This window comes from Lissotriton vulgaris, chromosome 8 (assembly GCF_964263255.1).
Source record: "Lissotriton vulgaris chromosome 8, aLisVul1.2, whole genome shotgun sequence".
NCBI lineage: Eukaryota > Metazoa > Chordata > Amphibia > Caudata > Salamandridae > Lissotriton > Lissotriton vulgaris.
Window position 1 is genome coordinate 1,431,488,945 of NC_141696.1, and position 23,773 is coordinate 1,431,512,717.

The 23,773-nt window shown below is 47.9% G+C and overlaps 1 protein-coding gene and 1 pseudogene across 4 annotated transcripts in view; both read right to left on the bottom strand.

Annotated features, from left to right (window-relative positions):
• BCL9 (BCL9 transcription coactivator) overlaps nucleotides 1-23,773 on the bottom strand; it is an 823,614-nt gene that overhangs the window by 148,943 nt on the left and 650,898 nt on the right. For all 4 annotated transcript variants that reach the window (XM_086935499.1, XM_086935500.1, XM_086935501.1 and 1 more), the window contains one exon: nucleotides 6,810-7,123. In XM_086935499.1, the coding sequence (XP_086791625.1) occupies nucleotides 6,810-7,123 (314 nt within the window). The remainder of the gene's footprint in view (nucleotides 1-6,809; nucleotides 7,124-23,773) is intronic.
• On the bottom strand, nucleotides 20,526-21,863 carry LOC147698879 (uncharacterized; annotated as a pseudogene).

Sequence of the window (23,773 nt, forward strand, 5' to 3'; positions counted from 1 at the left end):
ATTGAGAAGGTATACAATACCTTCACTAGTCCAGAGTCCACAGTAATGACAGACACGACTGATAATGTGATGCCCCCCTCTTCCCTAGCTCAATTTCACCCCATCTCCCTTACCGAGGCCCTGAAGGAAATACAAAAATGTAAATTAGGGGCCCCTGATGACCCCTGCCCGCCTAAGCTTTGGAAAATGATGTTGGATTTGATTGCTATTCCACTCTTACACATCTGGAATACGTCCATTGCAACAGGCATATTCCCTGAGAGTTGGAAACACTCCACACTCCTTCCTCTGAAAAAAGAAGCCCAATGGTGCCCCGGACGATCTAAGTAATCTCCGCCCAATCCCCCTACTAGCAGCTCCAGGCAAAATGCACGAAAAATTGATACGTCAATTTAACAGATTTGAGGAAAAAGAGATACTGCATGAAACTCAGTCAGGTTTTAGATCGGGATTCAGCACCGAGACCGCCCTCATTGAGGTGGCCGAGTCGGTTAGGTGGTCCCTAGATTCAGGAGCATCAGCTATGCTGGTGCTCCTGGATCTATCAGCTGCATTTGATACGGTGGATCATGGGAGACTGTTGCTACGGCTGAAGAACATAGGCTTGGAAGACAAGGCACTGAGTTGGCTACACTCCTATCTTACAGATCGCTCCCAGAAAGTAGCTTTGGGCACCTTCTCCTCAAAACCTGAACGCCTCTGGTGTGGCGTCCCTCAGGGGTCGGCACTCAATCCTTTACTTTTCAATGTTTATTTAGCCCCACTTTTTACCCTGATTGCTAAATGGGGTGTCAAGGCGATTTCGTATGCAGATACGCAATTAGTCTTCCCCTTTTCTGATGTGTCTGAGGCAGCTTTTAGTAAAATGAGGGGCTGTCTTCGAGATGTTGCCAGTTGGATGACTGCCAACAAACTAAAACTGAATGCAGGCGAAACGGAGGTCGTCTTCTTTGGCAAACACACTCGTCCCCCCTCGGACCTGTGGTGGCCTCCTGAAATGGGTCCACCCCCTCTACCTAGCACCAATGCGAAACACTTGGGAGTAAGATGGGACGAGAGTCTCTCCTTTTCTTCAGATATACAGCAGGTCACAACTGGGTGTCTCTACAAACTCAGAAACCTCCGAAAGTTCCTTTCTCTTTTGCCAGAAGACCGTCGCAAAACGGTAGTCCATGCAACAGTTACATCCAGATTGGACTACGCGAACGGCCTCTATCTTGGCCTACCCAAATAGTTAGTGCAACGCCTGCAGATCGTGCAGGATGCGGCTGCGAGACTGTTAAAGCACATCCCTTTCAGACAGCACGTCTCTCCGCATCTGCGCGAACTGCACTGGCTCCCTGTGGCCAGCAGAATAAAGTTCAAAGCTCTAACTTTGGCGCTTAGAGTACAAAAGGGGACCTGTTCCAATTACTTAAAACTCAGACTCCCCCCGATATCATCAGGAGAGGTGCATGCGATCTAACTCCCTGCACCAGCTACGCGTCCCCCGCGCCAGCAAAGCTAGACTTGGAGGCAGGTCCTTTTCTGCTGGCACGGCGATACTCTGGAACACCCTGCCTGCCACCATCCAATCTGCTACAACAGAATCTAGCTTCAAGAAGCAACTAAAGACTTGGCTCTTCACCCAGAAAAGCTAAGTACTCCCCCCCCTTCCTGCTCTGCCTAAGAAATGCTCACTTAGCGCTGGGACACCTCCTTGCGAGGTAGCTGTTCGCGCTCTATAAATATCAGGTTTATTATTATTATTATTATTACTGAGGGGTTTGAACCCTCTGTTGGTTTTGTCGTCGATCGTAAGGGCGGTAGTGTCGCCTGAACACCTTCTTCTTCGAGCCCCACAGCCTTCACTGTATCCAGCTCGGTCTTCATTCTAGACATTTCATAATCAGCATGAGAGCCTAAGAGTGATGTGCCATTGAATGGGAGATTAAGAATGCAACGTTGTGCCTCTGGCTTTAGGCCCGTCAATCTCAACCAGGCAGAGCGTCGAGCACAAATCCCGTGAGCAGAGCCATGGGTAGCTAGATCTGAGGCATCAGCTGCTGCACGGATCACTTGATTGGCTACTAAGCTACCTTCATGCAGAATTTCAAGGAAATCTTGCTTATCTTCTTTTAGAAGCCTCTCCGTGAAACGTGAGAGTCCCACAAGGAACGTCATATTGACCCAGCAAGGCAGAGGCGCTGGCTACTTTCATGTAAAAAGCGGAGTTTGTTCACAATCTCTTGCCCAGAGAATCCATGGCCTTACTGTCTTTATCTGGGGGTACTGCTGATGCTGCCCCAGTTTGATTTTTTCGTGCCGCTGACACAATCACAGAATCCAGTGGAGGATCAGCCCTCAGAAAGAAAGGGTCATTTTCAGAAGCCTTATATTTCTTGGTGATCCGAGATGGTGCAGCCCCCACCGATGCTGGAGTGAGAAATGTTTTCATAGCAGGCTCCAGCAATCCAGGAACTAGAGGGAGCAAAGGTCTAGAGGAAGACTTTTGATGCAGGGTTTCAAAGATCACTGATGTTTTGGTGGTAGAGACCGGCATTTCAATGTGGAGTTTCGCAGCCCCATGGCAGAGAACCTTATTGAAGGTCAGAATATCATCAATGGGTGATATTCTACTTGGAGGCGAGGAAGAAAGAGTCGGAGAATAGTCAGCCTTTGAATCAGACGACCATGAAGAAGATCTATGGCTTCGTCTTCAAGGAGATCGGTGTCGAGAAGGAGTGTGTGATAATCGCCTTTTTACAGATGGGGACCTTCTTGGAGTGGTATGTTTGTGTCTTTCCGAATAATGCACAGCCTGAATCAAAGGTGACCTGGATCTTGAAGGAGAACGTGGTAGATGAATCCTGCTGATCTTCCACTCTCTAAAGTCTCCTAGCCATCTCGGTGAGATATTAGTTGGCGGGGCCTGAGATGGTAGTGGTGAGGGTTCGGGAGTGACTTGCACTATCTGGAGCCCTGGGGAGGAGAGAGCACTCCTTGACGTCACCACCCGAGCGTCCCACGTCCAACAGTCCTTCGACTTCGCCCTAGGTCTCTTCGCTGGCGGAGATCAATGATCGGAGTGTGATCTCCTCGACCACCTCGACATCGACCTAGGTCGCGACCTTTTACACACAGAAGGCCTTTTCCTAGTCCTAGACCTTGATCTCCGCGACAGAGATCTCCTAGACGTCGACCTCCTCGGCGACGACGTCGATGCTGTGTGTCTTGGCGTCAAATGACTGGGTCTCTTTGGCGTCGAAGCCTTTGGTGTTCGGCTCGACGTTATGCCATTAGACCTCTCGCCGTCTACGGCAATCTCGGTGTTGGTTCCGGTACTAAACGGCCGTGTGCTTCGACGTTGATGTGTCGACGCCGAGCCCAGGCCTCTTGACGTTACAGGGGAGCTCCAATTTGACTGCCTACGTGTTGATGTTGACTTCATCCTATGTATCTTCTCACCTTGTCTCGGCGGCGAAGGATGTCTCGAGGGCGAAGGATGTTTAGACGTCAACAGACGTCTCAACGGCGATTTAGACACAGACTCAGAGCACAAAGTTATCTTGGAAGTCGATCTGTCCCTCGACGGCGTAGGAGACCAATGCCTCCTTTTCTCAGCACTCTAAACTTGATTGAGAGGAGGGCTTCCTTGAGTGATGTTCTTCTCGCCCACTTACTGTTTCCTTTCCTCTCTCTTGCATGGAGTGCAGCTTAATCTTCTCCCTCTCTCTAAGGGTTCTCTTGGAAAACTTGCTGCAGTGGTAACACTGGTCTGGCTTGTGAGATGAAGGTATACAAGCAATACAGACCGAATGAGGGTCTGACTTAGCCATCTTTTTTCCACAGGACGGGCATTACATAACATGGCATTGACAGGAAAAAAATAGCCAAAAGTCAGGAAAGATAGTAGAATTAATAAGCTAAGTACTAAAAACGTCAAGTGACCCCAAAAAAGTTACACATTTGTACTTTTATTACATTATACCTTATGGCTGCCTTCTGAAAGGCTTATACCCAACAGAGTTGGTTACGGTGACAAGGCGATGATAACGTTTATAAGCATGATTGATTGTTATAAAATGTTATTTAAAAGAACTAGGTATGACATTGATTCTGAAAATAATATGGTTAAGTCAATAAGCATTTAAGTGCATATTGTTATTACTCTGCATTAAAGCCTACAGGGTGGTATTTCGTAACATCGAATCTCAGTTTACTGTAGAAGGCAAGGATTTTAGTGTGGTATACCAATCTGAGAAACTATAGAATATAGGGTTATTATTCATATCACTGCATTCTCAGACAAGGTCTCCCCAATACTAGCTCAGACAAAATATATGTTACTAAACAGAGTATACTGGACGCCCGAGATGCTTTTTAAACTCCACCTGAGAGATAGCCCTAATTGTTGGAATTGCAACTCGGCAGTAGGAGACTTGGTCCACATGCTTTTTAACTGTCCCATCCTGAAAACATACTGGAAGAGAATCATATTTTCAGTTTTAATCCTGCAAGGGAATTCGTTTATGTCCTACTGGGTGTCCTTGACCCGAACCTAGTTAATGCACATGCCCGCCAACTACTTGACTTACTGCTCACCCTGGCCTGCAAAGTAGTCTTATGTAAATGGAAGAACGCCTGAGGTGTCCTTTAAGATATGGCTAGATTGGTTGTCCTTTCTCAGTGGGGCTGATAACCCTGCGCTGCATTCCTCCCCATGGCGCGCTTCCCATAAGAAGCTTTGGAAAAGTCTTGATGCATCATCATTTTCATTTGATCCTCCGTGAGGTGCTATGGCTATGTGAATATTTTGCAGTTAAGTAGATTTTACGTGTTTCTACGCTGCAGTGTAAAGTGGTGTAGCATATGGGAGGATTCAATACTCCTAACGGAACCGATTGTGAATGAGTACATGGAAAGTTGAACATCTGGAAAACGGAAACTCAGGGGTCTGGAAATGTCATGGTGTATGTAACTTTGTATCTGTAGCATGTGCTTTAATCCAGACTTTACATTCGGACTTAATTTGTTCTAATTGATTATGATTTGTCATATTTTGTATATGATTTAGTATGTAATTCACTTCATGTATTGGAGATTTGTGTTTTTTACTTTATATTGTCTTTCTTTCTTGCTTTTTCCTATTTTCTTTCTCAATAAAAATGATTTTAATTCAAAAAAAGAATATCGGGTTTAGAAGAATTGCACTGTGAGAATCCTAGCTAGACCCTCTAAAGGGAAATTACAAACTATAATTGAGCATACTCTTCTAATTTAATGACTGTATGTCAGATTGTTGCCTTGTTGGAAAGCTTACGCTCAAAGCAAGTAGGCCTTTATTGATTATAGTGACTAACCACAATAAGTATGGGCCTGATATGCCATTAGAAATTCCTTTTGCTAGTGAGCTCTAAGTCTTCTCTATTATGAGAAGTTATGACAAAAGCAGTAGGACTCATTTATTTATTCTGTGGCACATGTTAAAACAAATAGGCCTTAAAGGATGGATTGTTTTTGCATTACTAAAGCTGGAATTCAGGTATTTTGCTACAAGAATTCTTACAGCTGACCCTTGTAGGGAACTGCTTTAGAGCTGGTTACCCCCTTTGACAAACCTTTATGGTAGAAGTTTTGTACTGTCTTCCTATAATCTCTTCAGGATGCCCGACAGGCTTAGCTGCCGGTCTGGATCAAGTTATAAAAATAAAATCATTAAATAATACATCCATCCATGCATGCATGCATGCATTTGTGTGTGCTTTATTGTGGTGGTGTCAGAGGGAGACTGCACAAATGAGATAGTGGATGCGTGAATGGATTCACAAGTGCAAAGAGGAGTAATTGAGTAATAGAAAGCATGGCTGATGACTTACTGAGTGCCTAAACCATTGAATTACACAGAATGAACTTTCATTCATAAGCCAGACCTATTGACATTGCCAATGTAAGTTTTGGAAAACTAACTTCTAATGACATTCTTTCATTTTAGGAATATTAATTGAAAACAATGAACACTTTCACCCATGAGATCACTCTGCCACCAGATGGGCATATCCCAAGAACAAACATGCATATCAGACATGGATACTCTCTCCTTACAGCGACCTTGTTTGGCATAGGCTCTGACAAAGAGCAATGATGAACACCAAAAGAATGAAAAGAAAAGCTGAAGACTGGAAGGTTAAAAGAGAAAGCCTAAGATAATGTAGAACACTAATTTAAACCATGTATCAGAGGAGATAACGTGCCAAAACAACTACAATAAAACAAAATAGATAAACCACAACATAGTACAGGACCTTTTCCATTAGTTTATGTTACCACATCCACCAATGCAAAAAAAAGGACAACAGAGGGGATGTTAACTTTTAAACCCCCCAGTCGACCACCATGGCACACAATTACTACTGCCAAATGAGCATAAAAACAATAGTATTGCCTGAATCCCACAGCCGTGTGGACTTTCCTTAGCCAAAAGTAACTATTTAAGTACGTAGAACTGTGATGCAAAATACCAAATCTTCAGCATGCAAGTAATCCTTTTTTTCATACGATTAAGGGCTTGGAAAGAAATATTAGCTATTAAAATAATACCATCTTACTTTGCCTTATTTCAGTTGTTCATACAGCTTTAAAAAAACAGATTGAAATTGGGTGACAGAGTTGATCCTGTAATCCTGGTGTACAAAGATACCCTAGGTGTTACCTGACTTTAAAGACCACAACTTGTCAAAAGTAGAGTTTACTTTTTAAATGGATACTTCAGGAGGCGCGTTTGTACCAATATGGGGGTTGTAACATGAAAATCAATCTACGGAACACACCTTTGATTTCAGAATCCGTGTTGGGAGTGCCTGCATCTCTCTGATCGAAAGAATCTGAAGATATGCTTCTTTCCCTTTTGCCCTTCCCTTTCGTCCCGTTGCCAGAACCATTTTTCAGTCCCATGTTTGCAGCTGGGGCCTGCAGTGACTTGGGGGTGTGGTTTCCACTCTTTCCGTCACACGGCGAGGGCTGCGACTGGATAGCAGAAGCCCCCTGCTTCCCTTGGCTGGAGAATTTGGGATCCAGTTGCGGGTTACCAGACGGGGACATCACTGTAGGGGGACGCACCATCACCTCTTGCTTTTGTACTGGGCTGCAAAATAAAATGAAAGTCAATCAGGATTATAATTTCATCCAAATTATTCGGAGTAAACAGTTCCCATAGTAAACAATCAAAAGCTTTTCCCCTTTGTATATCAAAATACATTTGTAAGAAGCTGTCCGTTCAAACCTATATCACATTTTTCTCATACAATAGAAAAGCCAAGACAATAAAAATACATGCTTTTTAAGTAGACATTGAAATAAGCTGTTTCCATGGCAACAGCAGTCAGACACTCTTAGCAAAGAAACCAAGCAGTGCACCGTGCAGGAATTGATATTCAGCCAAGGATATTCCAGCTCGCTATTCAAGCAGTCGGACACGATTCAATAGCAGGTTGAAGCCGAGACTGCTCAGCTTCTACAATATAATCTAGACAATCAACCAACTGTCCTTGGACAACAGTAATGACATCCACATTATATTATGCGTTTTTTATACAGCACTTCCCACCAACCCCCATCCATCACTTTACCTGTTTGTGTGTTTCTTTGGGGATATTTAGGACTGCGTTTGTGGGTTTCCCATTGAGGGTGGTCTGGGGTACAGTGTGGACAGATTATGCACAATGTATAGTATGTGCTGTATTGGATGTTGGGTTTTCCCTGCGGTTAATAGCCGAAAGCTATGTATTGGTGAGATTTTGGGGTGTCATCACTGAGACGTGCTGGCTAAACTTCATATCATGAAGGTGTTTTTAGGGCAGTTTCTGCAGGGTACATCGCAGATGTGTCACTCGATCTCCCTGCTGTCTTGGTAGACCTTTTTAACAAGTGTTCAATGGAGCACATATTAGTAAACCCCATAAATAAACATGTGGCTTCAACTCTACCTTCCATCCCAGGTACCTTTCAACAAGTGCGGTCACAAAGCAGGATGGAGAAGGAATACAAAAACACTGATTATGGGGGATGACATATCCATAAGTAACGGCCATGGCTTTGCCTTTATGAAAGCACAGTAAATGTTAGGCATGATTACTGCTCAAAGCAATGGTTCGCATTTGAATGATCTAAGCTGATAAAGGGCTGAGTCAGGATGACCGAAATCGCAAACTGCACACATCTTAGCAGAAAGTAAAACAAGCTCTTGTAACTTGTAGGATAACCCAACCTTCAATGGCCAAAGACTTGCCAATCAGCAGATATAAATTGCACAGAATACGCTGTAGGAAAACTGAGAGTCAATCAGAATGAAAATGCGGTTACAAAAGGACTGCACATTTTCCTGTGCTATTGTAGCGATGTGCAAAGACGGACATTTTACTTGGCAGGATCTGCTAGTCTGAAGTGCATAAAGGAGCTGCCAACACGGGTGCACCAAGTAGAACTAGGGGCATGAACATCACCGGAAAAGGAGAAACCTACAACGGTGATTCCGGTTGTCTACACTACTCCTGCACGTCTGTCACATACTATTCGCACTGTTCACAGAAGCAAGTGAATTTCAATAGCAAGATGTCTGCCTGAAAACTGTAAGCCTCTTCCAAATGGAGCGGTCACTTGTTACTGGCCAAGACCTTTATTCATTGCTCTGCACCAAAGAGGATCATCTATTCACATCAGCAAGATGGAGTGCAGGATTAGGAAGTTAAAAAAAATCTTTCCCTTCATGATGTCCGGCTTAGAATAGGGTATGTATTGCCAGTTGGAGTACAGAACTCCAACCATAATGCTTCCTTGTTCCAAATTGAATGAATGAATATGTGCAGAGTAAATAATGCAATAATGCTCCGCAGTCCCTTTAGGAATAATAAAATCCCGTTTGGCAATCCGAGGTAACGGGACAAGCAAGGTGCACCTGGATGTCCTGGTAGGCTCTAAAATTGCAGGTTTTAGTATTCCACTCATAATTACTAACTTTGGAAAGTGCCTGAACAAGCGTTGGCAACGTCAATAGGTCTGGGTTTTGATGTGCTAATACATACAGGGACCCAGAAGGAGTAGAGAGCTGCAAGTCCATCATGTAGTTTAAGGCAAGCATTCGACTGGAAGCAGAAGGATACACAAGCCGCAAATGCATTAGGGTGAGTGATTCATATTGACCCAAAGACCCATTTATTTATCTTTTTCACAACAGGTCAGACGGACTCCTGCACTTTCAAAAACCAAACCTAAAAAGAGCACTATCCCAATCTTCTTTGAGGCATAACCTTTATATGCAATAAGTTGCACAATTAAAAAACGTATAATACAGTCTGTATCACCTGCAGCTACCATGAGACCCCTCTCTCTATGTGCAGCATTGTAGGAATCAGCGATCAAGACCAGCAACCTTCTGGGTGCGTGCTTCCCTGTACAGCAGATTATTGTATTTGGCTACCACTGATGGTCTTTGACGTTCTGTGTAGGACTAAAGCCCAACTCGTGTCCTCCCTCCCTTTTTTAGGTCTCGCCTAGCGAACCTAGCGCATGCGCTGCTTCGTCTTGGCTAGCCTATTGTCGGTTTGGTGCGCGAAGGGAGACCAACCATGTTCGCGCAAGGACAGGTGATGTGCACACGCATGGCGTCTCCTCTCTGCCTCACACGCTCCCACCGGCAGCTTGTTTTCAAAGGCTTTCGACCACGTAGAAGACCTAGATTGTGGCCCATAGCTTTTCTCCTGCTTTTAATGCAACACTCGCATAGGTATCTTGTATTTCGTAACACTTTATTTCTGTTACTTCCTTGATAGTTTTTGTTACAAATGCACATAACAAAATACATTTGAACTCTTAACTGAAGTATCCAACAAAGAGTTCAGGTGTAATAAGAAGCAGTGCCACTTTTTAGGCATGTGTTAAATTGTTGAAACGAGCACTTTTGAGCAGGCAAGGAGTATAGAAAGCGCTATAAGAGTGCATTATACAGTTTGCCGTTGCTTGCGAGTTCAAGAGCATAGGATCACCGGCTCGGACCTGGGCATGTAAAAGGTTCGGAACTGATGGTATTTACCGGCGAACCCCTGAAATAAGCCCGGCCAGTCAGTGTTGACACAGCTTTAAGTACCTGCGCTATTGTCAATATTTTTGAAGGAGCTGATACAGCCTCATTAAATTATCTAATCAATGTGATGTTAGTAAGGTTTTTCAGCACATCGTCTTAAGTATACAACATCCCGTGAAGTCACAATATGCACACAGTGGACACTTTCACCAAAAGCTTTGATATATGTTCCTTCTTGCTTCTCACTTGGTGCTTTTACCTGGTACTTTTCACTCAGGGGTGTATCGGGCGGAACAGGCCATATTTTTGAGTTTGTCCTTTCACCTCCTCCTCTTTCTTTAGTCCTTTCACTTGTGGCTGGACCACCTCTCTCCCACCTACAAATCTCTGCTTCCTACCACTATATGCACGAGCCCTACTGGCTGTAACTGATCTCTTGCATTTTAGGTCAAATAATGCAACTGTCACAGTTGCACTTGTATTTCGTGTAATAAAGACCACCATTTCGCTTTAAACATGAAAGTACCCTGTCTTCCGGTTCCTAAATTGTGGATGGCCTGGATATTCGTACAGGTGTGTGTTGGTGTGGTTGTGCCTGCTCAGTTTACCTGGGCATGCATGCTTGTGCATCGTTCGTTGCTTCTACACCAGCAGATGGTATTAATTTTGTACATTACCCTGAACTCATTGATTGCTATTAAAGGATAAACCATTTGCATACTGAGCTTATTAAATGAAGAGGCTTTTAATAAGTCAGATATACTATTATCGGTCATGAAAAATGAAAACAGACGCTCGCTTGCCACAGTGCAGTATTTACGGCTCACCACTTTCAAATGTCACCAGCTGCCACTGCACTAAGCAACTCTGAGCAAAATAGCGTGGGTTTCTTTCCTAATACTATCACTTTACTGTGGATATAAAGTGCACTAGGGAATACTATAATCAGGGCCACTGGAATTATGTGGCATGGTTGGACCATTTTATGTGACAAGGGAGAAAAAATTATGTGGCATGTAATAGCACAATATGTGGGGTAATGCGGCACATTTTGTAATAGTATTGCTTCTTTATTGGATTGTCTGGCAATTGTTTCAAATCTATACTTATGCAGAAAACATTGCGGCCGCAGATCTGCATAATTCCAGGGGGCCTGCCTTTTATTCTGCATGGATCTGAGAGTGCTTCTTCATACTCTAATGAATCTGTTCTGTTTTATAGTCCCATACACTTGTGATGGCCTATTCTATACATTTTGGGAACTTTGATTACAAGACAGGCTTTTGCCTTTTTCTGATCACGAATTCCCAAGAAGATTCTCTGTTATGGCACAATTTAAAAGGAGGGCATATAATTATTTGTGACCTGGGATCAAGACAGATCATAATCAGGCTAGATTGTGAATCTGCAATGACCACATGACAAAACAAGCATTTGCAATGCAATAGGTCTCGCATTTGGGAGTTCATTAGCACTGTAATAGACAATGCCTTTTATTTAGGTTTGAACAACCAACAGGTAAATAAAGGGGATTGTCATTTACAATGCAAATAGCTCAAACTTTCGCAAATGCAAGACCTATTGCATTGCAAATGCTGGTCTTCCTCTCCTACCCCGCATCCCCTACCTCCCCATTGACCACCAGCTCTATAGTACTCCACATTTGGACAGCTAAGAAAATACATTACTGAAGCAAGGCATCAATCAACAAGAACTATAATACCAATGGAGCAACTTTCAAAATGCCACTGATAGTGTATGACACGACTCGTCTGGCCAAATGTTAGTGTGTGCTTGACTCCTGATAAATAACTCTTGTATCACCTAACTCTGGTTAACTTTTGTACCCTTGCTAGCAAATTATTTAAAAAAAACAAAATCTACTTGGAAAAACTAGAAGCTGCACCATTAAAAGGCATAAAATGCCTGACTCAGGTCGAAAGCCTTGCAATTCCTCTATAAGAAAGGGATAGCCTATTTTTCGTGTTTAGAGTACAGATGACAACTAGGAAGGCCTCCGCATGACTGAGTATTCGTAATGTAATCAGCAATGGCTCCGGTAAACATGTACCCAGGTCCGTTCGACAAACAGCCTACGTGTCATCTAGCGCTAATTTGATTGCCAGAATCAAAGCGATTTTGACTTGCATATATGTTGAAAAGAATGGGACAAAGAAACCATATGAGTGAAAGAGAATACAACTCCAGCAAAAGAAAAAAAAAACCCTGGAGGCTAAAGAGAAGATTACCCCCAGGTCCCTTATGTCCTCGTCCCATTCATGTACAAAGTGGAGATAACCATCTCCTGACTGAAAAAAAGGCCAGAGGAAAGCTGGGACCCTAATACTGCCCCTCTCACCGTGAGTAAGCAGTACTTACCCATCATCCCGCCTGTTCTTTTTTTCTGTCTGTCGACAGAATGGACTTGGATGTGCTGGTGCTGCTCCTGCTGGGCTGGAGTTGCGGTGCGTCTCTTCACCCTCCGCCCTGCTGCCAGGCTGTGCGGGCGCGGGGTTTCCTGGTCTGTCTCTCAGCCTGCCGGGCTTGCTGGAAGTCAGTCTCTGTTCCTGCCGGAATCCCGCTTAGAAAGGCCCTTTGCAGCTGGGGCATGTGGTCCTGTTTCTATCCAGTTCGCGGGTACGTCCTCCCGAGCATGGCCGGGTGGGACATGCATCGCTTGCGATGTTCCTCGTTTCTCCTGGATTCCTGCTGGCAGTTGAGGGAGGGGAGGGGGGGGACCTTGGTACTGGTGTTGGCCCCCGCCCAGGTGAGTCCTGCTTGGCGGCTTTTTCTTAATTCTACCACAACGCTTGTGCTATGGCGCCTGGATAGCACTCTTCGTCCGGGGCTCGTGACTTTTTACTTGGTTCAAGAGATCGTGGGAGCTGCGGTCTGCTCCTCTGCCACAACAATGATGAATGTGTGTTTGCAGGGAGGGCAAGTCTTCCTCTTCTTTCCTGGATTACAGCTTCTCTCTATGTGATGCTGCAGTTACCCTCCAGATAACCTGTTTCTGGTTACTAGCGAGTGATTGCAGGTTTCCCTTCGACTTTCTTTGCCCAGTCCACTTGGATGGACTCATTAGGCTGTCCATGGGTTCGGACCCTGCAAACCTTAGTGGATCGTGCTCTGCCTGCCGCTATGTTTTAGGGGCAGTCATGATCAGTTGCGAGTTCATGCGGGTTGTTGCCACTGATTGTGGTTTGTTGCAGCAGGGATGGCATCCTGGTGGCCCTACTTTCGCCGCGATTGGTGCTGCTGGCTGCTCCTTCAGGTACTCCTGGGGCGCCCGCTCCTAATGGCAGCAGTTGGGGATGGAGGTCCTGCGTTCGATTTCTGGGATCCAGGCACATGCTGCTGGAGGTGGGAGATCTTTCCTGGCCTCCCAGCGGTTTTTACTCAACAAATGAAAATTGTACTGTCTGCGGTCGCTGGTTCTGGTCCCAGCAGGAGGAGCTGGGCCCTTCACCATGCTTTACCTCTCATGCGGGCGGCACTCGCTCATCGTTTTAGATTTGACGGTCTCTGTCATACCTGCTGTCATTTTGGGCTCTTCTGGTGCGGACCTCTTTTTCTGTTGCTGGGGTCTTGCCTTGGTGTTTCAGGCATCGCCGCTGTGACGGTCTTCCTTTACGGGTCGGGCAGCGCGCCCCCCCCCCCCCACCTCCTTCCACCCTTCCACCCTGCACTTGCTGTGCGCTGGCTGTTTTCTGTCCCTGCGTGGTTGTGCCTTTGGTTCGGGGCTGGTATGGGCGATACCGTGATGAGGGCGTCGGTTGGGTTCCTCGTTGTCCCCATAGTCCGTCTAGCTTGTTTCCCAGCCTGGTTCTCTTTGTCGGTGCGGTGTGCCTGGTGGTGCGTTTTGTCCGGCCCTTGTTCCTGGCTGCGTGTCCCCCCTTTGCTGGGTGGTGCGTCCTGGTGCCAACCCTTTGTTTTGCCAGCCCTGGAGGGTGTTTCAGGGTGTATGGCTGTCGTCCTGTGTTTCTGCCTCCCTTTTGGCACGGTGGCCGCGGCTCTGGTATCTTCCGGTTGTTCTTCAGCTGCCCTCTCGCTGGTGCTTGCTCTCTCCTGGGCTTTTGGTCCTGCCGGGGTCTGCCCTCTCTTTCTGTCGTGCCTGCCCGGTCCTGCTTCTCGGTGTGCTCATGGTAAAGGTTCTGTGGTCTGGACTCTGGGTGCTGGATCCGCGGTGTGGTTGTCCGCTTCTTCCTGGTTCCTGGGGTTTGCGCTTGTTGCTGCCTCCTTTTCAAGTGGCCGGGGTTTGTCCCGGGCCTTCTTTGTGCTGGGGTATGCTTCGTGGGGGCTGGCTTGCTGGCTGGTGCTGTCTCCGTCTGCCTGTCTCTTGCTGGCTGGTGCGGTCTCCGTCTGCCTGTCTCTTGCTGGCTGGGTGCTGCTCTCTTGGTTGCTCCTGGCTTTGGCGCTCCCTTTGCTCTGCTGCCGGCTTCTGGGGTTTCCTTGGCTTTGTCTGCATGTTCCCTGCTTTTGCTGCACACATGCTCTGTTTCCTGTGTCTTTGGCTTACTTCAGTGGGTCCTGCCCGCACCTCCTGGTTCGGCCGTCGGTGCTGCTCGGTCTTTTAGGGTCCTGCTCTTTCTTTCCCTTGTACACCCCTCCCTGTGTTCCCTGTGGCGGTTCACCTGTTTGGTCCCTGGGGGTTCGTGCCTCTGCTGTTTGGGCCTGGCTGTTCTTTCGCTGTTGCCCTGTCCTGGGCTCTGGCCCCTGTTTTCCCCTCTTAGGTTGGGGTTCTGTCTGGGCTCCAGGGGCGGTTGCTCCCTTGTGGTGGTGGTGGGGTTTCCCTGGTCTTGTCTGGTCCCCTTCGTGGGTGCCTGGCTGGGCTCCTGGGGATTTTCTGGCAACTGTTGGTCGCTTTCTTCGGCCCTGCATCCTTGCCTTTGCTCTCTCTGGTTGGCCTGGCTGTTTGTTCCGCTGGTGTCGGGCCCTGTCCTGGTGTGTCCTTCTGGGCCTGCTCCTGCTGACTGTTCTCATACCGAGCTTGCTTCTCATGTGGTTGGGTGTCCGTGTCTCTACCTGGGCCTGGTGTCTCCGTTCTGAGCTGTTTGGGTTGTGCCGGTGCTCCTTCGTTGGCCCGCTTTGTGTTGCCTTGTCCGGGCCTGTGTGGGGTCCTGGTGTTCGGTGCTTCTGGGTTGGCATTTCCGGGGTTGCCTCCTGTTGCTCCTGGCCTGCCGGCTTCCTGCTGGTGAGGCGTGGCTTCTAGCAGTGCCCACTTTGGTTTCCTGGCTATGCGGTCTCTTCTCTGCCTGCTGTGGGGTGTGGTGTGTTTTGCCGGGCATTCCGAGTTGTTTCCTGGTTCCGGTGTCCTGGCTCACTCCGGTCTCCCTATGTTTCTGAGAGCTCTGCTCTAAGTGTGGGTGTTTGCCCCCCCTTCTCTTGTTGGGGTGAGGTTCTGTGGTGTTAGTATTAGGCCTCTGTGGCATCCTCCATCATGGCTGCGGGTTGCCTGGGGCCTGCTGCAGGATGGCCCTCTGGCTTCTCCGTTTCCTCCGGGTTCCACTCTGCGGTTTTCTCTGGTTGTTTTTTCCAGCTTTCTGTGTGGTCCGGCGGTGGTGTGCTAGGGGTCTCGGTTGGCCTTCCTGCCCTTGCTTCGGCCTTTGTGCTGCCTGGGCTCCTTCCGGGGGCTGGTTGGGCCTGAATGGGCGGGTTTCTTGGCTCTGGTCCTGGCTTCTTGGTTCCTTTGCGTTTGTTGCCCTGTTTCTTGGCTGTTTTCTTGGCTCCTCTGCGGTGCTGGCTGGAGTCTGTCCTGTTGGGTTTCTGGCATGTGCGCCATGGGGCCTTTTCCGCTGCTCCTGCCCTTGCTGCGGGCTTGGCCGGGGTGGTGGGTGCCTGCGAGTTCCTCCTTTGTGCTGGCGTGTTTTTTTCTGCCCTCTGTGGTTCTGGGGTTTCTTGCCTGGATGTTTCCTGGTTTGGGGGCTGCCGGGGGTTTACGTTGCCCTGGGCTTGCGCCCGGCCTTGTTTAGCCTCTCTCTGAGGTTGTGGGTTTTTGGGGTTGTGGCCGGTGGCCCTGTCCCCTCCCTGGCTGGGCCTGTTCGGTTCCGGCTTCTTTGTTTCCGTTTTTTGTTGACCTCTGTTTGTTTGGTCCACGGCTGCTTTTTTGTGTGGGCTTCTCTGGCCTGTGATCTTTTGGGCTGGCATCCTCTGCCCCTGCTGGTCTGGGTTTGGTGGCTGTCCTGGTTCGGCTGGCCCTCTCCTTGTTGGGCTTTTGGCCTCCTTACCTGTCCTTTTCGGCCTTGCCTCTTGCTGCAGTTCCTCCCTCTGGGTTGGGTCCGTGGTGGTTGTCGCTTGGTGGCCCTGGTGGTGCCGGCGTTTCTTTCCTGGTTCCTAGGCCTCCTCTGCGGGGTTGGGTTGGCTTCCTCCTCTGTCCTCTCTGGGGACAGGGTAGTTTGGTTTGGTTGGTTGGGCCTGTTTCTGGCTTGTGCTTCCCTCCTTCCTTGTTGGTCTGGGTGTTTGTGCCTGCGCCCTGTTGGCCGGTCTTGGCTTCTTTCTTTGGGCTTCTTCGGGGTGGTCTGGTCTGCTCTGTGTCTCTGCAGCTGCCGGGTACTGTGTGCCTTTCTGGTGGCTCTGGGATGGGCTGCCTTGTCTGGTGGGTCCCTTGGCAGTGTCCTTTGGGTCTTTACCCTGGTTGCCCTGTCTCAGGTTTGTCGGATTTTTGAGCCTCCTTGTTGTGGCTCTGGCATGGGTTTTTTCTTGGTTGTCTCCGGTCCGTGTTTGGTCCCTGCTGTTCTGCTCTGGGTTGCGGTCCGGTTGATTCCTGCAGTCCCCCCTTCACTCCTTCTAGGTGCTCCCTTGGGTTGCTGTGTTTGATGTGGTTTCCTGGGTGCGTTTGTGGGTTCAGAAGGCCGGTTTTCTGCTTTGGTATGCTCCACTTTGTACATGAATGGGACGAGGACCTATGGAACCTGGGGTAATGCTCTATTACTTACCGGTAACAAATAGTTTACCTGTCGATGTAGTTTTGCAGCTTGAAGATCTTTCTGGATTGACTATGCTGTGCATATTCCACAATCTGGTGGTTGGGTCCGGAATTGTAGTCTTTTTTTTTTTCGTAGCCCAGGTGGGCATCGACTTCCCACCATTTGGTGTACCTTCGGTGACGCAGGCATGCTTCCGGCGGAAGCTCCCACCCTTGGGCGCCATCTTCGGATTCTTTTTTTCTCTTTTTTGTCCTTGTAGTGAATCTATGGCTATGTTTGTTAAACCTTTCTTCAACGTAATTCTTTTCACGTATCTTGTAAGCTTCAACTTGCTTTCTATTTCATGTGTTTCCACCTTCTACTCCAGCCTCATCTTTCGGGCTGAGGCGGGTGGGTTCGCTAGTGAATCCAGAAAGATCTTCAAGCTGCAAAACTACACTGACAGGTAAGAAACTATTCGTTTTGCAGCGTGAATCTTTCTGGATTCACTATGCTGTGCATAGATTTTGTAGCGGTTTCGTTACTTTTGTGGCGGCTGGGTGGAAGAGGAGCGTTGGTTGTTGAATATATGTTGAAGCACTCTTTGTCCTACTTGTGCTTCCTTGTTCATCTGTACATCCACGCAATAGTGCTTAGTGAACGTGTGCACTGAAGCCCATGTTGCCACCAGGCATATGTCCTGAACTGGTGTGTTGGCCAGAAAGGCAATTGTTACTCCTTTCTTTCTGGTAGAGTGGGCATGTGCCCCTCCTGTTAGCTTCTGGCCCGCTTGCTTGTGGCAGAATTGTATTGTTTGTCCGATCCATCGAGCTATGGTGTTCTTAGTCACTGGTCTACCCAGGTAACTGTTTGCGAAAGATACGAAGAACTGTTTTGTCTTCCGGTGTTCCTTCGTCCTTTCAATGTAGTGCATCACTGCCCTTCTTGCGTCTAGAGTGTGGAGCGCCCTCTCAGCGCTTGTCGTGGGGATCTGGAAGAAGCTAGAAATTTGAATACTCTGATTCATGTGGAACCTTGACACCACCTTTGGCATGAAGTGCGGGTCTGTTCTCATCACGACCCGGTCACTGTATCTGGATGTAGGGTTCCTGCAGTGTTACTGCCGGTAGTTCGCACACCCTGCGTAGCGAGGTGATTGCTACCAGAAAGGCCGCTTTCATTGTCAGCATTTGCAGTGATGCCTTGTGGATTGGTTCGAAAGGAGCTTTCATGAGCTCTGTCAGTACCACATTCAGGTTCCAAGCCAGCGGCGGCATCCTTTTTGGTGGCGCTATTCTTTTAGCCCCTTCTAGGAATCTTTTTACTACTTGAGATGTAAAGAAGCTTCTCCCCGTTTCTCCTCTTGTGTATGCCACAATCGCTGCCAGGTGTACCCTCAGCGAGGATGAGCTTAGCTTAGCTTTTATTAGGTGCATGAGGTATCTTAGCAACGTTGATTCCTTGGTCAGCTTTCTATGGAGTTTTTTCTTGCAGCACCACTGAGTGAATCTTTTCCATTTTTCCCCATAGCACTTGCGTGTGCTGGGCCTTCTTGCCTCCCGAAGCACCCGCAGGGTGCTCTCTGGTAGTTTTAGATGTGCAAACTCTAAGTCCTCAGGAGCCAAGCTGAGAGGCTGAGGTTCTCCGGCTCTGTGTGTAGAACTTCTCCGTTTTCCATGGAGAGAAGGTCTCTTCTTTTTGAGAACTTGTGGGGCGGGCCCTGCGCCATCTCCATTATCTGGGAGTACCAGGTCTGCCTGGCCCATTGTGGTGCCACCAGGATGAGCGTCATGTTCGTCATGCATTTGTTGATAACCTGGTGATTAGTGGTATCGGGGGAAAAGCGTAGGCAAATGTTTTTGACCAGATTATCCAAAGGGCATTCCCCTGGTATAGTGCCTCTGGTTGGCTGGATGCAAATTACTGGCATTTTGCATTCTGGCGTGTTGCAAACAGGTCTATTGTCGGAGTGCCCCACCTCCTGAATAGTCTTTGTGTTTCCTGTAAGTTGAGTTCCCACTCGTGGGATGCTGAAGCCTGCTGAGCCAATCCACTTCTACATTGTCCTTCCCTGGCACGTGTATGGCTAGCAGGTCTATTTTGAGTGGTATTGCCCATCTCCAGATTTCCTGTGCCAAGATTGACAGAGGGAAGGATGGAGTTCCCCCCTGCTTGTTGATGTAAAACATCGTTGTGGTGTTGTCTGTTTGTATCAGCACCTTTTGGTTGTACAGTTGTTTCTGAAAGGCCTTGAGGGCAAGCAACACTGTTTTGAGCTCTAGGTAATTGATGTGTCTGACGGCATCCGCTGGGCTCCATAGACCCCTCACTCTGAGCCTGTTCATGTGTGCGACCCATCCCTTCTGGGATGAGTCTGTGGTGATGGTCACTGTTGGGTCCGGTGGCGTTAAGAGGTTTCCCTACTGTTATCCTCTTATATCCACCACGTCATTTCTTCCTGCATCTTGTGCGTTACAACCACTAGATCCTCCCAACTTCCTGTAGCTTGTGACCATTGCTGTTGCAGCCACTCTTGGAGTGGTCTCATTTGTAGGCGTACATTGGGGACCAGGTGTATGCATGACACCATCATTCCCAAGATCTTGCTCACTGTCAGAGCTTGCCCCTTCTGGTAGTGACATTTCTCCCTCAGTAGGCTGAGTGTCCTCTTTTCGCTGGGTAACACCCTGCATTGGACAGTGTTGATTTGAGCTCCCAGGAAGATCTTCACTTGCTCTGGTTCCATTGAGCATTTTTCCCAATGTATGGAGAATCCCAGGCTTGTTAGCGCTCTTGTGACTTGCTCTGCATGAACCTTGCATGTCCTGTAAGAGCTTGCCTTTATGAGCCAGTCGTCGAGGTAGGGGTACACGTGTATCCCCTCTCTTCGCAAATGCGCGGCCACTGCTGCGAGGCATTTGGTGAATACCCTTGGTGCGGACTTTAGACCGAATGCCAGGGTTGTGAATTGGTAGTGGTCCTTGTTTACTGCGAATCTTAGCATGTGCTTGTGCTGCCTGTTCATGGGGATGTGCAGGTATGCATCTTTGAGGTCTACAGTGGACAAGAAGTCCCCAGCCTTTATCTGTGGGATGACCTGAATTTTTGAGTCTTTATATACTTGTTTAGGAACCGTAGATCTAGGATGGGTCTTAGGCTTTCGTCCACTTTTGGCACCAGGAAGTAGTTTGAGTACACTCCCCTGTTCAGTTCTTTGAATGGGACCGATTCGATGGCCTCTTTGAGGAGGAGTTCTTGAGCTTCCTCTTGGAGCAATTGCAGCTCTCTTCCAGAGTACTCTCTTTTCTTTGGCTTTCTGTTTGGTGGTCTCTTTTCCAACTCTATGCCGTATCCGAACTGTATGATGTTGAGTATCCACTTGTCTGTGGTTATTTTTCTCCACTCTTGGAGGAAAAATCTCAGCCTGCCTCCTACTGGTGTTACATGTTCTTTTGTGACTTGTCCGTGTAGCCCTCTCCCCTTTCCTATTCCGTGCTCTTCCCTTGAAGGGTTTGAGTGGGTGAGCACCTTTTCCTGTGTGAAGTCACTTAGAGGGGGGTTGTTCACCGCCTCTCCTTCTCTGGCCCCATCCGTTTCCTCTCTCGCGAAAGGACTGGCCCCTGTTCTGGTAGTTCGTTTTGCTTCTGCTGGCCCTGGTGACTTTGGTTGTCACTCTGTTGACCCTGGTGGGACGCCTGGTGTGGTTGTCCTTGCTGATTTCCACCCCTTCCGTTCGGCCTCTGCGTAGGAGTGCCTCTTCTTATCCCCCTGAATTGCAGGGCCCCCATGGACCTTGCCGTCTTGTTGTCATTCTTCAGTTGGGTGAGTTTCTCATCAACTGGTGCTCCGAACAGTGTTTCTCCATTGAAAGGGGTGTTCAGGATGTTGTTTTGAACCTCCGTCTTGAAGCCTGAGATCCTGAGCCAGGCTTGCCTTCTCTCTGTGATTCCTATAGCCATCAGCCTGCTGGATGTTTCTGCCCCGTCCAAGGCTGTCTTCAGGCACGAGTTTGCGATGCTTTTCCCCTCTTCCACGAGGTGAGCAGCTCTCTGCTGGTGTTCCTCTGGGAGGTGCTTGAGCAATTGGTTCATCTCGTCCCAATGCTGGTACTGGTGCCTGTTGAGAAGTGCGTTTGAGTTTGCCATCCTCCAGTGCATTGCTGCGTTTCTCTCAATTTTTCTGCCTGTTAGGTCCATCCTCCTGCTTTCCTTGTCAGGTGGTGGCCCCGATGTTGGGACGTTGGCCCTTCTTCTGGCCGTTGCGGCTATAATTGAGCCTGCTGAAACTGTCCCCTGGATGTAAAGGGGGTCCTGGGAGGAGAACTTATACTTTTTCTCCGTCCTTGGCGTGACTGACCTGCAGGTAGCTGGTTCTCTGAACGCCTCTTTGCCCTGTGCCATGATACTCTTCAGCATGGGCAGGAAGTGGCTTTTTGTCTGTGCGGGGAGCAAGGTTTCCAGCAGGAAATCTACCTTGGTCTTCTCCTCCTCCAATTTGACTCTGTAAGCTGCTGCAGCCTTCTTGACGACCTCATAGTAGGCCCCAATGTCATCTGGTGGCGAAGGCCTCGAGGGGTATGTCTCCACAGCCTCCTCTGGATTTTTGGCCTCGATGTCCTGCCAATCCTAGTCCTGAGTCGTTGAGGATACCGAGTCATAGCTCGAACGTGGATCCTCATAATCACCCTCTGTGTAATAGAGGTCCTCCTCTTCTCCCTGCTCCGAGGGCTCCGGAATTTTCGGCGGCTCTTCGGCGTCAAACTCCTCGTGTTCTTTTATGTCTTCGAGGACCGTCATGGGCTTCTAAGGGATCCTGTAATTTTTCATTTTGTCTTTGAAGTCCCTCTTCCTCTGGATGATGTTTTCCATCTATACCTCGAGCCTTCTTTTCTTTCTCTCCATCTGTGCGGCCTGCTCGGCGTCGAGCGTTTCGGCCACCCTCTTAGACGGCCCCGTCGATGTCGAAGCGGCTCTCGGCTCTTTCTCCTTCGAAGTTGAGGATCCCTTTTCGGGAGCTTGCTTCGACGACCTTTGCTTTTTTCGAGAGTCACCCTCAGGTTTTCGAGGCCCTGTCGGGGGGTTCGGGGTCGTAGACTCTCCTACCTTGTCTGACTACTTCTTATTGGTCTCTGCGACCGTGGAGACATCTGGACCTTCGGCGATGTTGTCCTAGTCGTCGGTGGAGAGGCCCAGGCCATACAGCGACGGGACCTTGCCCTTGCCTTGCATCGTGTGGTGAGCTATCCTCTGTTTTTCCTGAATCCTCAGCGTCTTCGGCGTGAAGACTGAGCAGGCGTTGCAGTCCTTGCTCCCGTGGTCAATAGGCAGACAGAGGTTGCAGACCGGGTGCTGGTCTCTCTGCGCGTACTTGTGGTGGCAATTACGGCAGAATTTAAATGGTGTGTTGCCCATTACTGCGGCTCAGTGGTCCCCCTGTGTGCGCATTCTCCGTCGGACATCGAAGATCTCTAGGTTCCTCTCCTTCTTCGTCGTCCAGGCTCTGATGATCTACTTCTCCTGGTCTTCTCCAGTTTTTTCCTGAAGAAATTAGCATATTTTTCTCCTTTTCTCCTCCAAAACTTCTGGAGCTTCACGCGACGATCCAGACCCATTGGCGGAAAAAAGAATCTGAAGGTGGCGCCCAAGGGTGGGAGCTTCCGCCGGAAGCATGCCGACGTCACCAAAGGTACACCCGTTGTCCTTGTCCCATTCATACACCCATCTGTCCCTCCAGCCTACCTGTTTGGGCTTGGTTGTACAGGCAGGATGCTGGGTAAGTACTGTTTATGTACTCCCAGTGGCAGTATTCGGGTCCCAGCATTCCTCTTGTCTTTTTTTCTGTCGGGAGATGGTTATCTCCACTTTGTACATGAATGGGACGAGGACAACGTGACTGAGTAATGAAGATTACCGGTAAGTAATACAGCATTCTCAAACAATACCTTAAATAACTGAAAACGCCCAGGACCCAAGCACCTGGGCAGAGAGAACATACGCTTTCTGAATCTGCATTTTTATTGGATGTGGGTGCGACACAATCATACAATAATGCGTCTCTACTGAAAAGTGTTGGGTAGAGATTAAAGGACAAATAAATGATCTCTGTGATGCATACCTAACTAAAATATCAGACAACCCAGTTGTCTGCTTCCATAATTAAACCAATAAGCGAATGTGTATCAAAGACAACTGCTTCCCGTTTGTATAGTTAGTTAGGGGTCGATTTTTCTTGGACTGGCTCTGCCGTTTGATAACTCACTACTGTGGCCAAAGTCCATAATAAAACACGTTTCTATGTACACACAGATGAGCCACAGGAAGAACGGCGTTGGGTAAATAAACACGGCCAGAAGACCCTAGCACTGTTATCAAGGACAAATAGACCTCACACAACAGGGACATGTTCTGTAAGGGAAACACTAGCACAAGGGAGACTGAGTGCTCCAGTAGAATTCGACAAGGAAAAAAATACATGCAAAGGAAGACCACTGGAAAATGCTTTGGCACTGCTTAACACAGATCACCTAAGAGGCAGAAATGATTTAGACTGGCTGAGACTATGGATGAAAAGGAAACAAGCAAAAAAATACATGCAAACTTCCTTGGAGCAAAGGGTGTGCAGCATCTTATTTTTATCTCAGTTGGTGTGCCAACGTGCCCTTTTTTCAGTTCCAATATACAAATACTTCTTTGTCATCTTATGTCTGGTCATGTTTTTTTGCAAAACTGTATTGCTTGGGTAACTGGACCCTCAATTAATCAGAAGGAAAAAAAAACATTAAAAAAACAATTGCAGTTAAAGAAAACATTTT